Source organism: Lepidochelys olivacea (genome assembly GCF_965140295.1).
Source record: "Lepidochelys olivacea isolate rLepOli2 genome assembly, chromosome: 14".
Classification (NCBI taxonomy): domain Eukaryota; kingdom Metazoa; phylum Chordata; order Testudines; family Cheloniidae; genus Lepidochelys; species Lepidochelys olivacea.
In genome coordinates, this window is record NC_140424.1 from 42,454,587 (window position 1) to 42,470,142 (window position 15,556).

At 55.2% G+C, this 15,556-nt stretch overlaps 1 protein-coding gene across 1 annotated transcript; it reads left to right on the forward strand.

The window, feature by feature from the left end:
• Positions 1–10,328: 10,328 nt before the first annotated feature.
• LOC311531028 (maestro heat-like repeat-containing protein family member 7) lies at positions 10,329–14,959 on the forward strand (the record flags this gene model as incomplete). Its single annotated transcript, XM_084648086.1, has 6 exons — positions 10,329–10,376; positions 10,469–10,573; positions 10,963–11,098; positions 11,336–11,430; positions 12,887–13,033; positions 14,918–14,959. 6 exons carry the CDS (start codon positions 10,329–10,331, stop codon positions 14,957–14,959), a joined length of 573 nt encoding a protein of 190 aa, XP_084504212.1.
• Positions 14,960–15,556: the final 597 nt, after the last annotated feature.

Sequence of the window (15,556 nt, forward strand, 5' to 3'; positions counted from 1 at the left end):
TCCATGCATTAGAGCCAGCTGGTCAGAAACAATCTTTCTTCTGCAGTGACGTGAAGTTAAAGGACATGGAGACGAAGAAAACCTCGACTCGGGTTGTCGCTGGAGCTGAAGCAGAGAGGCCAGGACAAACAGGGCTAGGGCCCAGGATTGACTATCAGCAGATATGCCATTTTCTATTCCTGGCTCTTTGACCATGAGCGAATCTCTTTGCTTCTCTGTGCCTCAGTTTCCACGACTATAAAATGAAGCTAATCAAGGTTATGTTTTTTTCTCTCCTCTTTTTCAAGGCGGGACACTTAGATGCATTTGGGGCCTGTCTACGCTACCGGACTAGAGTGTATTTGTAAGCTGATGACCCCCCACATGTTGTTCAGAAGCTATGGATGACACAAGGTCCTAAGGTTGTTCTGTGCTTAGCCCCTATGGCACAGCTGGGCTGGACGGCCTTTTCTCGCTGTGCTGTGTGGAGCAGGTTCTGGGCACTAGGGATATGAAGAGGCTCTCAGGGACTAATTCTTGAAAATAAATATCAATGAACTGCAACCCAAATAAAAAATCACTGCTGCTAACATTGGTGGGTGATAAAATAGTAGCAAAGTGGTAATTAATGATGAGGAGAGGGCAGTGACACAGAGCAATCGGATCCCTTGATAAGCTGGACCCATTCAAAGAAAACAAGTTTGAAAAGAACCAAAGGAAGGGTCCTATAGCTAGCAACAAAGCATGCAGGCCACATCTACAGAATGGGGAAGTGTATCCAGGAAAGCACTGACTGTGAAGAGGATTTCGGGGCCATGCTGGGCAAGCCATTCAACATGAGCACCCAGGGTGATGCTGTGGTGAACGGGGCTAAAGCCATCATTAGATGTATGAAAAGAGCAGTGAGGAGCAGAGGGAGGTGACACACCATGCGGAAGACTGATCATGGAATACTGCATTCAGTTTTGCCGTCCACCTTTGAAAAAAGATTTTGAAATATTGGAGATGGGGCAGCAAAAAGCAATGAAACGTTTTGAGGGCTGGAGAAAAATGCCTGCTCGTGAGCCATTGAAAGACCTCAGCCTGTTTAGATGATAAAAAAGATCTGGAGGTGACGTCATTGAAGTGTTGAAGTGACTTCATGGAGAGAAAATATCGGGTATTAAAGGGCTCATTAATCTAGCAGAGAAAAGCATAACAAGACCCAGTGGCTGGAAACTCAAAAGAGACCAATTCGTATTCGAAAGAGGGCACACATATTCAACCATGAGGATGAATCACCAAAGGAACAAACTAGAAAGGGAAGTGGTGGGAATTCCCCACCTCTTGATGTCTTCTAATGAAGACTAGATGCCTTTCTGGAACATGTGTAGTCAAAAACTAGCTCCTATTCTCTACAGAAAGCATGTGATATGCAGGGGGTCAGATGACATGCTCTAATTGTCTCTTCTGTCCATAAAGTCTGCTAATTTATGAAAAACTGAGCATAGCATGGGGAGAAGCCTCTGATGTTTTACTATGTTCGGCTTGAGCCCACAATGAACGCTCATTGAGAGGGGTGATCCAGGGGAAGCGGCTAAAACATCCAATGTGGCTGGACAGGGGCAGGACATCAGCACTGCAGGGGAGGGGTAGGTGTGGCAGTGACATCACAAGGGCCTTTGGCAGGACCTCAGCCTATTGGACAAAGGTGGTGGGGAGGCAATGACCTCACAGAGAGATCTTGACATCAGCCAGGCAGGACAGGGGGGCAGGACAGGGGCAACCTCGGAGATCCCTGTGGCTTTGCTTCAGCACGTCTCCTTCTCGAGGTCTCTCCTGGAGGACTGAGAGAGCATTCACTTTCACGTACGTGAGCGCAAGGAGGACCCTCTTCGGAGTTTTCTCCTTCTCTTTTAGTGGTTTTGCTCAAAAACAGACGTCCCTGTATAGAAGGTAAGAGCCTTGGAGAGGTTTGGAACCTGTTCAGTCTGATCCATCAGGTGCCGGCTGATTTTTAGGAATGGAAAACACTAGATTGTGGGGGCAGCATTTTATTTCCAACCTAGGACTTTGTCCCTTAGAATTACTGGGGACATTGGGGTTTCTCCTTTTTGTTTTCCCTTTTCCTGTCTCTCCCTCCTTTCTTGTCTTCTCTTGCATCTTTGTCCTTTTCCCCTGCTTTCCTTTCACCACCAGGACCTGTCTGTGCGTGTGGGGTTGGGGATGGAGGGAGGGCGGGGATGGGGGATTGCACTCCAACTCTCATTGCGGGAGGCCCTCCCAAAGACATGTGGCTGGAATGGTGCTCTAAGAGTGACTCCCTCCGGTGGTGACCCGGGACATCTGGTGAGAACTCTCAGCTTTCTGCTTCTCAGAGTCTCAATGCTGATTGGGGGAGCTTGGGGCTATTGTGAGGGAGGAGGCTCAGGTCCTTGTTACCCTCTTTTAAGACCAAGGAAATAGGCCGTAACCAAACATGTATTTGATTGCTCTTGCCGCTTTTCTCCATTCATTGTCTTTGAGTAATTCACGATTCTCTCTCTAATGGGCTAGTTCTTCTAAAATACTTTCTAAATAAGTAGGTTTTAATAAAGCCAAATGCAACCCCATACCTCCAGTAACAAAGGAGTCAGGCGGCACCCTACAGAATTGGGGACAATCCGCTGGAAAGCAGTGACCCTGAAAAGGATTTTGGGGCCATAGTGGGCGAGCTGCTCAACATGAGCTGTCAATGTGAAACTGTGTTAAAAAGGTTCAAGCCATTCTTGGCTGGATAGAGTAGTGAGGATGGAAAGGGAAGTGAAACAGCATTGGTGAGACTGATGTTGGAATGTTGAATCCAGTTCTTGTGTCCACATTTTGAATATTATGTTAAAACAATTGGAGAGGGTGCAGAAAAGAGTCATAACTGAGTGATGGGGATGATGCCCTATAATGAGACATTGAAAAAGCTCAATCTGTTTAGTATATACAAGAGAAGAATGAGAAGTGAGTTGCTTGACTTCATGGAGAGAAAATGTTGAGTATAAAAGCCTCTTTTATGTCGCAGAGAAAGGCATGACAAGACCCCATGGATGGAAGCAGAAATCAGAAAAAGTATAATGACAATAAGACCCAGATTTGTAAGAGGGTGGTTCATCATTAGCACAAAGTACCAAGAGAAATTATGGCTTCTCCATCTCTTGATCTCTTTGAATAAAGACTAGATGCCTTTCTGGAAAATGTTTGAGTAAAAGAAAAGTCCAGCTCTTCTGACATACAGGAGGCCTTAGGATACGCAGGGGATCAGATTAAATGCTGAAACGGTTCCTTCTGGCCATAAAGTCGACTAACTTGTGAAAACCTAATTGCGGCCTGGGGAAGAACCTCTGTGTTCTACTATGTAGTCAGGGTCAACCCACAAGGAAGTGTCATTGAGTGGGGTGATCCAGGGGAAGCGTCTCAAACATCCAATGTGGCTGGACAGGGGCAGGACATCAGCACTGCAGGGGAGGGGTGGGTGTGGCAGTGACATCACAAGGGCCTTTGGCAGGACCTCAGCCTATTGGACAAAGGCGGTGGGGAGGCGATGACCTCACAGAGAGATCTTGACATCAGCCAGGCAGGACAGGGGGGCAGGACAGGGGCAACCTCGGAGATCCCTGTGGCTTTGCTTCAGCACGTCTCCTTCTCGAGGTCTCTCCTGGAGGACTGAGAGAGCATTCACTTGCACGTACGTGAGCGCAAGGAGGACCCTCTTCGGAGTTTTCTCCTTCTCTTTTAGTGGTTTTGCTCAAAAACAGACGTCCCTGTATAGAAGGTAAGAGCCTCGGAGAGGTTTGGAACCTGTTCAGTCTGATCCATCAGGTGCCGGCTGATTTTTAGGAAAGGAAAACACTAGATTGTGGGGGCAGCATTTTATTTCCGACCGAGGACTTTGTCCCTTAGAATTACTGGGGACATTGGGGTTTCTCCTTTTTGTTTTCCCTTTTCCTCTGTCCCTCCTACCTTTCTCTTCTTGCTTCCTTTGTCCTTTTCCTCTGCTCTCCTCCCACCACCAGGAGCTCTGTGGGTGGAGCGGGAGCGGGGGCGGGGGTTGTGGGAGGCCCTCACAGAGGGGTGAGGCTGGGCTAGTGCTCCAAGAGTGATCCCCTCGGTGGTGACCAGGGCCATTCTTTGGGCTATTTGATGAGAACCCTTAGCCTCCCACCCCTCAAAGTCCCAACCTTGATTGGCTGAGGAGGGGGCTATTGACAGGGAGGAAACTCTGGTCTTTGTTGTTCTCTTCTCTGACCAAGCAAATAAGTCACAACCAGTTAGATGTTTGACCAATGTGGATGCTGCTCTCCATTCATTGTCTCGGAGCAGTTCATGATCCTCTCAAATATTCCAGTTCTTCTGAAATAATTGCTGAATAATTACTATGAACAATTGTTGGTCTGTAGCTCATTTGAGAGCAACTCTGCTACTGACTGGCTGCATCAGCTAAGACAAGTCCCTGCTCCTTTCTCAGCCTTCGTTTCTCCTTCTGTCAAGTACAACTAACAATCCTCTCCCACCTACCTCGCCATGGGTGAATGCTGGGGATCCCCTGAAGAGTGTCACTCGGAGCAGTGCAGACTAGGGGCTGTCCTATCACACTGAGCCATAGCAGATTATGACCTAATATTCGATTTCATTTGTATTTTATTGTTTTGAAATTGTGAAAAGCAGCAACTGCTTAGCTCAGACTGAAGCATCTCGTCTAATTTTCCAGAGCGTCGTGTCTCCCCTTTGTGTATGACGAGACAGTTTAATGCGCTGCGACGGACAGGAGATGCTCTTGTTTTGCAAACAAATATTTTTGCAAAGAATTTTCATCCTACTTGTTACGATTTCAAGAAACAAAGTGGTTTCGTCTGAATGGATTTTCTGACAGAAAACGGTTTCCATGCAAATGTTCACACCTTATTTCCTGGACTTTATCACTGCCTCCGGGGGGGTTGTTGTCTGTTAGAACAGGAGTCAGGACTGTTGTCTTCTCTTTCTGGCTCCGTCACCGCTTTGCTGTGTGACACCTTGGGTAGGTCCAATGGGAACAGGGTCAATTCTCTAACTCCAGGCAGCAGGGAGCCTGGGTGAGATAAGGGATGTTAAGGCCGTCTGCGAAGGAGAAAGGGATGTTTCCAGGTGCTGAATGTCAAGAACTCTAAACTTTGCTAAAATGGCTAGTCTCGAGAAAGAAGAACTAGTTGGGGCCAAACTTTAACCATTGTCTTTTTTAAAGCCCATTCAGGGATGTGAGTCCCAGAGAGCCATAGAGAGGGGGAGCAACTTGCCCAAAGTCCCACAGATGACGAGGCAGCAATGGAAGCAGGAGTGACCCTCCCTCTCAAAGGCAGGGGGACCAGACATTAGGGCCTGGTTGCAATTGCCAGCTGTGGGAGGGAGTGTGCGGCAGTGGTTAGGGAAGGGGTCCATCCATGGCTCTGACACTCGGTGTGACCCTGAGCTGGTAGCTGAGGCCCGTTTGCCATCAGTAGGGTTGGGGTCCCATCGCTCCAGCCCAGCGGGGTTGGGAGGCTCCAGGAAGGTGTGTAAAGTGCTGGGATGTCAGGATCCTGGAGGCGCTGTGTCACCTCTGCCCTAGGGCCGTGTTCTGCACCCCCCTGCTGCTGGCTGAGTTTCTCCGTCCCTTGGCAATAAGACAGACTCTTGTTTTCACAGCCGGTCGATCGCCCTCGTGTCATCACCCTGCCTGCTGGCTGGGCAGGGTAACTCCTGAGGTCATCACCCTCTCCAGCCTGCCTTGGGCTTGGAGAGTGAGGAGGAGGGCGAGGGACGTCTGCTGACCCTGAACATCCGCCATCCATCGTACCATCACTGAGAGCACGTGAGTGGCATTCGTGTTCCTCGGTGTCTTCCCCTGTCTGTCTGGGGAGAGGAGAAACAGGGGGAGAGACTATCTCCAAAGGGGGATTTCATTTGCAAACAGCCCCCAAGAGCCCCTCACTCTTAGGCCAGGCAGGGGCTTCTCCAGAGGGGTCTCCAGTGTGTTTGGAAAGGTTCCAGCAATGGGGCTCCCAGCCCTTCCCTTGTGGGACACTGATCCCCAGGCTGAGAGTCTCTGAGCTGGGCCAGACCCTGTGAGCTGCTGAGCCTGGAAATCAATGGGGAACGAGGAGGGCCCTGGTCTTCTGGTGCCTGGGGTCTTTGTGACTTTGACGTGGAGAATGGTTTCGCAGGAGAAGTCCGGGCTCCTGGGTTCTGTTTCTTCTCTAGCCTGGGTGGGAGAGTGGCCTGGGACGACAGGAGGGGGCTGCTTGTCCAGAGTAACCGATGGTCTTTGGGACTGACCCCATTGCTGGAAAAGGATGAGACTTCCTGGCTATTGCAGCAGCAGGGTTTACGAGGGGGAAGGTTGGGAGCAGATAGTGCAACGAACTCCTGCCCGTGTGAGTAGATGGCTCTCCCTGCACTCCTGTGGGGGCAGAGGGGGCGGCTGTGGTTGGAGCAGGGAGGAGGAGGGCCGGAAAAGGCCCAGGAGGGAAAGGCTGCCTTGAGCCCAGACTCAGCCCTGCTCCCCGCTCGGTTCCAGGATGGCCAGGCTCCTGCGGATGTTGCGGAGGAAGGCTCTGCAGGTGACCCCAGAGCCTGAGGGAAGCAGCTGCCGCCTTCCCGAGGGGCAGAGCAAGCCCTGCGTCCCCGCTGGCGGGGAAGCAGGTCCCGTCCAGCCCAGACGGCGGAAGTGCCCGGCCTTCTGGAAAAGGACCCCGGCTCCCGGCGCAGGCGCCGAGCTGGGAGCGGCCCTGACCAGGCCCCGGTGGAGCTGGCCCAGGCTGCGGTTTTGCAGACAGGACCCAGCCCAGGAGGGGCGCCGGGCAGGGTGGCTCTGCGGCTGGTTGTGTGGGCAGCAGCGGCCCCAGGAGCCCAGCCCTCATTCCCATCAGGAGGCCTCGCCCTGCCCGGTCTCTGAGGCCCTTCCAGCCCCCGCCGGCCAGGAGGTGGAAGGTCCCTGGCCCAGCACCGGCAGCTCAGCCTGGGACAGCGGCAGCACCTGGGCCTCTAGCAGCAGCCAGGCCGATGGAGGCCACTGCTTTGTGCCAGGTGAGGAGCCAGGCTGGGCTCCGGGAGGGCTGAGGACGGGATGTGAACCCCCTGGGCCCAGACGCTCTCCCAGGGATATGGGGGGGGGGGTCCCCAGCCCAGGTGTCTGGCCTGAGCCCCGCGAACCCCACGGACAGCAGCAGCCGTCACACAGCTGCCCCTTCGCACGGGGACCTGGGGGTGGGGGCGTGAAGAGCTGCTGCCACCTTGGTCCTTGCTGCTCCGGGCAGGGGGAACAGGCCCCTCCCCTGGGGTCCTGGGCAGGGGAGGGGGGCTCTGCTCTGGGCTTCGGCAGCTGTTGGGGGCTGACGGCATCCCTGAGAGGGAGGTCTGGGGCCCATCTGCCCTGGGGGCCTGAGGTGGGAAGTGGGGTCTGGAATCCTGCTCTGCCCACCACGCCCCCGTCCACCCCCCAAGTGGTAGCAGGCATCACCCTGTTCCCTTCTCTCCTGGGTGCAGGGACCCCCCTGGATTCGGAGCAGGAGGAAGGGGTGGACGTGGCCAAAGATGAAGCTGCTCTCAAGGTCATCCGAGAGCAGCTCCAGTGCAGAGATAAGGTACAAATGTTCCCCACCTGGGCTGGAACCAAGATGGCCCTGTCCCTTCCCAGCATCCCCACCCCCTGCCGAAGGTCTTGTCCCTCCTGATCCACCACCCCTAATGGGGCCCTTTTACATCCATGATGTGGGACCCCCAGATGGGGGTGTTTGATCCCACAACAGCCGAGGTCGTCTCCCCCCACAGGCACTGTCCCCGTTCCTGATCCTGCTTGTGTAGGAGTGCGGGGGGATTTGGAGAATAGGCGGGTCCCCACAATCCCCCATTGAGGCCTGAGCCCTGGAGATGGTGTGGGTGGGGCAGGAAGGTCCCTCGCTAACAGGTTCTCTCTCGCTATCCCCCACTCCTGGTGGGTCCAGGATGAGGGGCACCAGCTCCTGTTCCTTCAGGCCATCTACCCCGCATGTCTGGCTGCACGGGAGAGAGGGGAGGACACGCTGGAGCCGCGCTGCTGCAAGGCGGCTGTGGTGAAGAGGATCGTGGTGAGTGAGACACGCCATACGGCAGCTGGCGGGAGGAGAGAGACATGGGATTGGCAGGGGTAGGGCCAGGCTAATGGGTGGGGGCTGGGTGGTGTTGGAGGGGGCAGCAGAGGGCAGGGATTGCTGGGGCTGAAGACTTGGGAGAAGAGAAGGGAGAAATTCTGAGATTGGTGGGTAGTGGGCAGGGGGGGAATTGTGGGGCTGAGGGCAGCTGAGAGTGGGGGACAAGGAATCCCATGGGCCCAGATCGGTCATCGGGATGGGGCTGAATGGGGGCAGTTTTGACAGGGAGGAGGAGAGAAGGGGATTGGGAGTGAGCTGGGCAGGAATCCGGGAAGGGGGACAAGTCGGATGGGCAGGAAGGAATCGGGGGAGCGGGAGGTGGTGGGGGATCCTGCTGGCCATGTGGGGCACTGGCTGTGTCATCTCCTCACTGGGAGGTGTCAGTCGGGCCTGAATCTCACACGCTCCTTTGTCTCCTTCGCATCTCACAGGAGCTCATCGAGGAGCTTCCCGACGACTCGTCACCCAGCGCCGTCCTCGCCCACTCCCTGGCTGCAGTGGGCTACCTCTGGTACTGAGACAGCCCCACCCCCCCACCCCGCCGGCTCCCCTCACCCCAGTGCTGCTCAGGCCCAAGGCTGGGAGTCACCGTCACTGTCCCGCCAAGGTCACCTCCCAAGAGTGGCGCCTCTGGCAGAGATGGTGGGGAGGGAAGGGTCACTCTCTCCTGGCGGGGCTCTTCTTTTCACTCCCTTAACATGACAGGGTCCTTGGGGAGGGGCTCAGTCCCGGGCTCAGATACAGGAGCGGCCGCAGGCTCCAGGGAACAAGAGCTATTCCTGTCCTGCCACTGTCTGTCTGGGACGCCTTGGCCTTGTCATTCCCGAGCTCAGTGCCTCAGTTTCCAATCTCACCAGCCTGTGCCTCTATCCCTGTGGGTTGGTGTCCGTGTTGGCGACAGTCCCACCCCCGTACTGCACAGTCTAATACCAGCTCCTCTCTCTTGCCAGCACCATGAAACCTGCCCTGGAGCCAGCCCTAGAGACCCACCTCTTGCGAGCTGCCCTTCACTCCGTCTTCACCCTGGGCACGGAGAAGGACACCACCGGCATCCAGGTACCTCCTCCTCCTCCATCCTCCTCCTCTTCCAGAGTGCTCCTTGGTCCTGCTCCCTTGATTCGCTGGAGCTCCAGATTTAGGGGTGGGATAACGGAGTTGGAACAAGCTGCAGGGTTGGATTCTTCCCTCCAGCAGGGAAGAGATTACCCCTCCCTGGGGGATTTCTTTCTTTCTTTCTTTCTTTCTTTCTTTCTTTCTTTCTTTCTTTCTTTCTTTCTTTCTTTCTTTCTTTCTTTCTTTCTTTCTTTCTTTCTTCCATAAGCCGTGTTTTGCCCAGAATCCCAGCTTCCATCCATAGCAACTTGGCTGTTTCATACTCTTCTGCCTACAAGGCCCTCTGCAGAGACCTCCTAAGCTCATGGATCAAAGGTCCAGGGGTCATCAATTCTTGCGAATTGCCTGCAGTGGGATGTGAAGGAGAGAGGCCAGGATATGTGTTTGGAGTCTCCCCAGTGCTTCCCAGAGACCCCTCTTCCCATCCTGTGGCAGGTGTAGGCCCAGGTTCCCTAACTCTGACCCATGCTTTGCAGGCTCTGCATAAAGTCATCCCAGAGGTCCTGGATGCCATGCTGGGGAACCTGCTGGCAGAGTCCCCAGACACAGACAGGCTCCACTTCATCTTGGAGGTGAGTCCCATTTCACCTGAACTCTTTGGGGGACTGGTAAGGAGAGACTGGAAGATCCATTTTCCACTCTGTCCTCCTAGCTGGGTCCCCAGTGGGCCGTTCTTGGTTGGGGAGGTCAGTGCAATGCAGTGTCAGGTCCTTCCTTCTTGAGGGACAGAGGAAGGAGCTGGGACTTCAAGCCAGAGCTCTGCCTGGTTCTGCTGAGCACTAACCACAGGGCTCCTGGCTGTCTTGGGGAGTGAGAGTCTGAAAACCCACCCTTCCCCCACCCCTCCAACACACACACCCCATGAGATTCGAGAGATGGTTCTCAGAGAAGAGGCACACACTCCTTCCTAGAGAAACAGGAGGACCCCAGGGAATCAGCCCTTCCCTCTGATCTGCTCTGAAATTCCTCGGGGAATTGTGTTCTCAGTCAGTCCCTACATCCCCCCAAGGATTTTCGTAGCAGGGAAGGGCCGAGGGTTCAGTCTCCTTTCTGGTGAACTGTTCAGGAATCAGGAGTTCTGGGAGGATGGGACCATCTGCCATCAAGGCCTCAGATATTCCCCCCGTGCAGAATGTCTCAGGCCCCTGGGGCTGGGGGCATGGGGGGATCATTTGCAAAGCAGGTGCACCTGGCCACTGAGTCTGACCTGCCTCCTTTCCCCACAGGATATCAACTTGTGGGTCATGTCCAGGGTGTCGCAGGAGCGAGCCAGGGCCATCAGGAGCAGCACAGCCCTGCTGAGATACACGGTCACCCTCCCTGAGTTTGACGTAAGTGACCTCCGATCCCAGCTTGCTGGCTCCAGGCGGAGACGGGCTGGCTCCAGCGGGCTGCAGGATCTGCTGCGGCCGGGGCTGTGGCTTAGGAGGGTTCTTCATGGGGAGGCAGAGTCAGAGCAGGGAGTGAGCTAGGCTTGAGTCAAGTTCTTCTTGTCCTGGTTCAGTGTTGTCCCTGGGCCTTTAAGGAGCCCATGCTCCACCCCTGCTTGGCATCCCAAAGCAGCTCCAGGCTCCCTTGGCAGCAGAGCAAATGAAGGGTCGATCTCAAGCTCCTCTCCCCCAGCATCTCCTGCAGAGGAGCTAAGGGGAAGGAGCCCTCTGGCCCAGGGGAGCTGACAGGAAAATGCTGATGGGGTCCCCTCTCCTCTCCCTTCCATTAGATCTCAGCCGAGTTTCCTAGGATGGGGCACCATGTGGCCCAGCTGGCTCTATTTGTCAGCGATCCAGACAAGGACATCAGCCGGCAGGCCAGGGAGGGGACTTACCGGCTCTACCAGCTGCTGCTCCAACAGAGGGGTAAGAAACCCAGCTGGGACACGGAACCCAATAGGGGACTAAGAGTGACCACAGGTGGATAATGGGACCCCAGACCATTTCTCTCAGACTGACCCCAGCTGGAGGACAAGTCTCTCTCTGCCTCTGTTCTTCTCCACTCCACTGTGGAGCCACCAATGGGGTTGGAAGGACACAGAAACTGCAACCAGAAGGAGAAAAGTCTCTCTCTCTCTCTCTCTCTCTCTCTCTCTCTTCCAGGCCTGACCATACATGACGTAGAAGATCTCTGGTGCTATGACTGGCACCAGGACAGCAGGCTCTTGGGCTACAAAAATACAGCCAGAGTGGGGGAGGTAAGGGCACTGTGCCAGGGCATGACACAGCCCGGGGAGTGGGGCTGGCTGGGTTCCCTGCAGTGGATGCCTCCTGGAGACAGGAGAAGAGCCCGCTCCTTATTTCCAGCTCAGAGCTCCTCATCCAGCAACCAGTGGGACAGGCTGGTGCTAAAGGTCCCACATTGGAACCTCGCTAGTTGCCGTGATTTGAGTGTCTTGCATGGCTGCATTGCTACGTAGCATAAGGAGGATCCCCGGGTGGGTGAGTTAATATAGGATTTTGGCTCTGGGTGTCTCTCTGCTCCTTGTCCCCCTGGCTGATCCCCAAGTGTCTGAGAGGAGAGCCCTGAGTCAGTCAGTCACGATTGCTTGATCAGACCCTTGTTTAATTCCCTGCACCGTGTAGAAGAAGAGAAAGGAGGTGAGCTTTGCCCAATTCCATTGCCGGTCAGGAAGCAGAATGCCCCAACCTGGGAACTGGGTAGGGGACATAGTGAGCTCCAGAGCCAATATGGACCACATGCGCCCCCCTCATATCTCCAGACCCAGCCAGGGAATGGCAGAGTATCTGGTCCTCAGCCACTGTTCCAAAGAAGCACATTGTCACTGACCCAAGTTGCGGCTACTTGCTGCAGAAGTAGAAAATCAAAGACACCCCCCCGCCCCCGTCTCACAACTGTGGTGAGAATATCCAAACCTTCGAACACACCATAACACAGTGCCCCCAGCCTGGAGTAAAAGGTGAAATGGGTGATTTCCACAACATCACAGAGGAGGCCCTGGAGCGGCTCCTGGATCGACAAGGGCATCGACAGAACGCTGCTCCACAGACGCCCTGTGAGAGAGACTGTGTGAGGTTGTCCCGCCTCCCACAAGCTGAATTGCTGCAGCGGAAGAAAAGTCTCCGAGGAGCGTCTGGGATGGGGACTGGGCCATGAGTCTCCTTGTCCTTGTCAGGCTGCAGGTTGGATTCCCCTTGAAGAAACCAAGGAGATGCAGAGGCCATTCCCAGCAATGAGAGAAATCACTAAGCTGGGGTGAAGAGACCTTTGGTCTGTCAGCTCCAACCCCCTCGCCCCCCACAACACACACACACTCCTCTAGCCGCTGAGGTGCAGGAGATCTCTCTGCTGGAAGCAACACAGGGTCCCCTGTCATCTCGGTGCCCTGCACAGCAGAGTGGGCCTGCTCACACACATTAGAGATCCATTTCCAGCCCATCCTGGCCCCTGCCAGAAATTGCCCTCCCGGAAGAGCCACTGGAGGCTTTGGTCCCTCAGCATCTACGACCTTTTAATAAAGGGGCTTCCCTGAGCCCTGGGACCCTGAAAGCCTCCTGGGGAATGAACTGCCTTGGCCACAGCAGCTCTCTTCCCCGCCCTTTGGGGCACTAGACGGTGATGCCATTGTACGGCCAGGACTTGGAGGCTGGCTCTGGCCAATCTGCTTGAGCCTCGTGTCCTCTTGGTTTTAGGTCTTTGGAAAATTCTTCTCCATCGGTCAGAAAAGATCCTTCCTTCAGACAGCAGTGCTGGCTATCCACGACCCCGTGCTACGTGTCAGCCAGGCTGGGCTGGTGCTCGTCTACTCCCTCCTGGGGGAAGCCCAGCAACTGATGGGGGTCACGGTAAGCAGCTGCAATCGACTCAGGAGCTTGGGGTGGAGGCCAGGGCCTCATTCCCATCTTATTGCCATTCGCTGGCCTGGTGGCAAGGAGCCTAGTGGGGACTTCTGGACTTCATGGACTTCTCTTCTTAGGATGTGGTGCTCTGCTATCACTCCTGGAAAGGACAGGAGAGTCCCCTAAGAGCCCTCTGGGAACCTTTCCTGCCCCACAGAGCTGCACCCATTTCCCCATAGCCTAGTGTCCATGTCACCCGAGCCACCATCGAGAGTTGCTCCCTTTCCCGGCAGCCTGGGAGGCCAAGGACTGACTGGAGATGGCGACTGACCAGCAAGGGCTGAGGCACATGGGCGTGGGAAGCTGGTGTTGCTGCTGGTAGGGCTGGACCCGCTCTCGAGAGATTGGGAGGATTCAGTCAGCAGGGGCTGCTGACCTGCCTCATTCACCAGGGCTGCCATCCTGTGGCTTCAGCTTTTGTCACTGGGGTGACTTGGGGAAAGGTCTCAGCCTCTCCCCATCCCACTTCACTGCTGCCAGAATCCCTCCTGCCCCCCGCCACCCTGCTACAGCCCCCTCCCTGCCCTACCTGGGTGCGGATGGAGGTAGGGGTGGAGGAGAGGGTTCTACGAACTTGAGCGGTGTCCCCAGGTGGGTTGGAGGTGGAACAGCTGTCAGGGGCACGGATGGGGAGGTGGAAGGAGCTCACCGTACAAGGAGGGGGGTTGGCACCGGAGGTCACTAGAGAGGACAGCAAGCCTCCATCCTGGGGGTCGGGAGGGTGAATCCACCACTCAGACATGAGCAGCTGCTGGGTGGAAATGATGGTGCTGGTTCCAGGTGCCCTTCATCCTCCCTGATTCCTGGGGAGTGTCTCAGTCTCTGACAGGTTCTCGTTCCCCTGCAGCACGAGGATGTCACAGCCAAGGTCATGGGCCAGCTTCACATCATCAGGCACTTGCACCAGATGCCCGAGGCGCTGCAAGGGCTGTGGCTCCTCTGATGCTCTGAAAGGTTCCCCTCCCTGTTCAGCAAGTCCCGCTCCCTGCTGCAGGTACTGCTCTGTCTCACTGTAAATGCGGGGCTAGTGGAAGCGGAAATGGAGGCCCCTGGCACTCACAGAAATTCTCTGCCCTCTCTGTGGAGCCGAGTCCTTCCCTTGGCCCCCCAAATTCCTTCATCTTTCCCTCACACCCATACCCCTCCCCTCTTTCCTTAATCTCACCCCCATCCCATTCCCCGTGCTCCCAGGCAGAGATCTTCCTGCCCCATATGGCGCAGAAGGACCTTTGGGTCAGGGCTACAGACTGTCTGCCCAACTGAAGCTCAGGAAGCTCCACATTTGAGGAGGTGAGGATGGGACAGAGGCTCAGGGCTAGCTTCATCTCCTGCCCTTTATTCTTCCTTTGGCCCCTCTATGGGCTCTCAGAGTCTGACATGAAGAGGAGCCTCCTCCGCTCATGTCTTCTAGGCCCTGGAGCGTCTGACAGCCTCCCAGATGGGTGTAGTCAGAAGCTGAACCACCTCAGGGAGCAGTGGGGGCAGGTCCCTTGTCCGAGGAAACCAAGCAGTGGTAGTTCTCAAAGAGGCTGAGAGGGAAGACCCTGCTCCCTCATGGAGGTAAGAGCCATTGACTTCTTTGGGCATATGGGTTTCTTGGGGGAGAAATGGGATCCCTGCTGCATAGCCTGGCTGGGAGCTTCCCCCATCCCTGGGACAGAGACATCTCCAGCAATGTGCCACCCTTGTTTTTTTCCTAGCAAGAGGCTCCCCAGAGAACTCCTCAAACCTGTTCTCCTGGGAGCGTTTCTGGGAGGAGGCTCCCGTCCCTCAGTCTCCAACTCCATCATGCAGTCTCTTTCACCTAACATCTCCGCTCTCCAGTTCCACTTCCCACAGCAGGACAAATGGACCTTCAGCTCCTAGAGAAAAGACTCTGACCTCCTTCTGATCAGCAATCGGGTTTCACCATCCCCTCAGCAAACCTGTCAGCCGGGCTGGACCGGATTTGAAGGAGGAGGATATCTAACAGGGTGGCTTGGCCTATGGCTGCCTAGCCTGGGGCTAGGCCAAATGGATGACCAAGTGAGCCCCACCTGAGAGGAAACAAGGGGAAACAGCAGCAAAAGTACAGAAGCAGAGGGAACTGTTCAGTTGACGGCCTTGGGCCAAAACCTGGAGTCCAGGGTAGGACTGGGTTCTCTCACCGTCCCTAAGGAAGGGGACACAGAAGACCATAGAAACCCAAGAAGGGCAGGCCGAGCCAAAATCAGGCTGAGGAAGAAATCCCCACGAGGGTGGAAGGCCTTGTTTCTGTTCAAGACATTTTTGGACTTTGTTTGGAAGTCGTTTAGTCTATGACTCCAGGAAGGAGTAGACTAAAGGCCAGTCACCTGGTTGGAGGGCTGAGTTCCCAGACAACAAACTGCAAGCGTGAGTATCAGCGGGGTTGCTAGCCCAGCGAGAAAGCGGTGACACGAGGCCTGGCCAGCATCTAGCGGTGAGTGAACTCTGGTACGCACC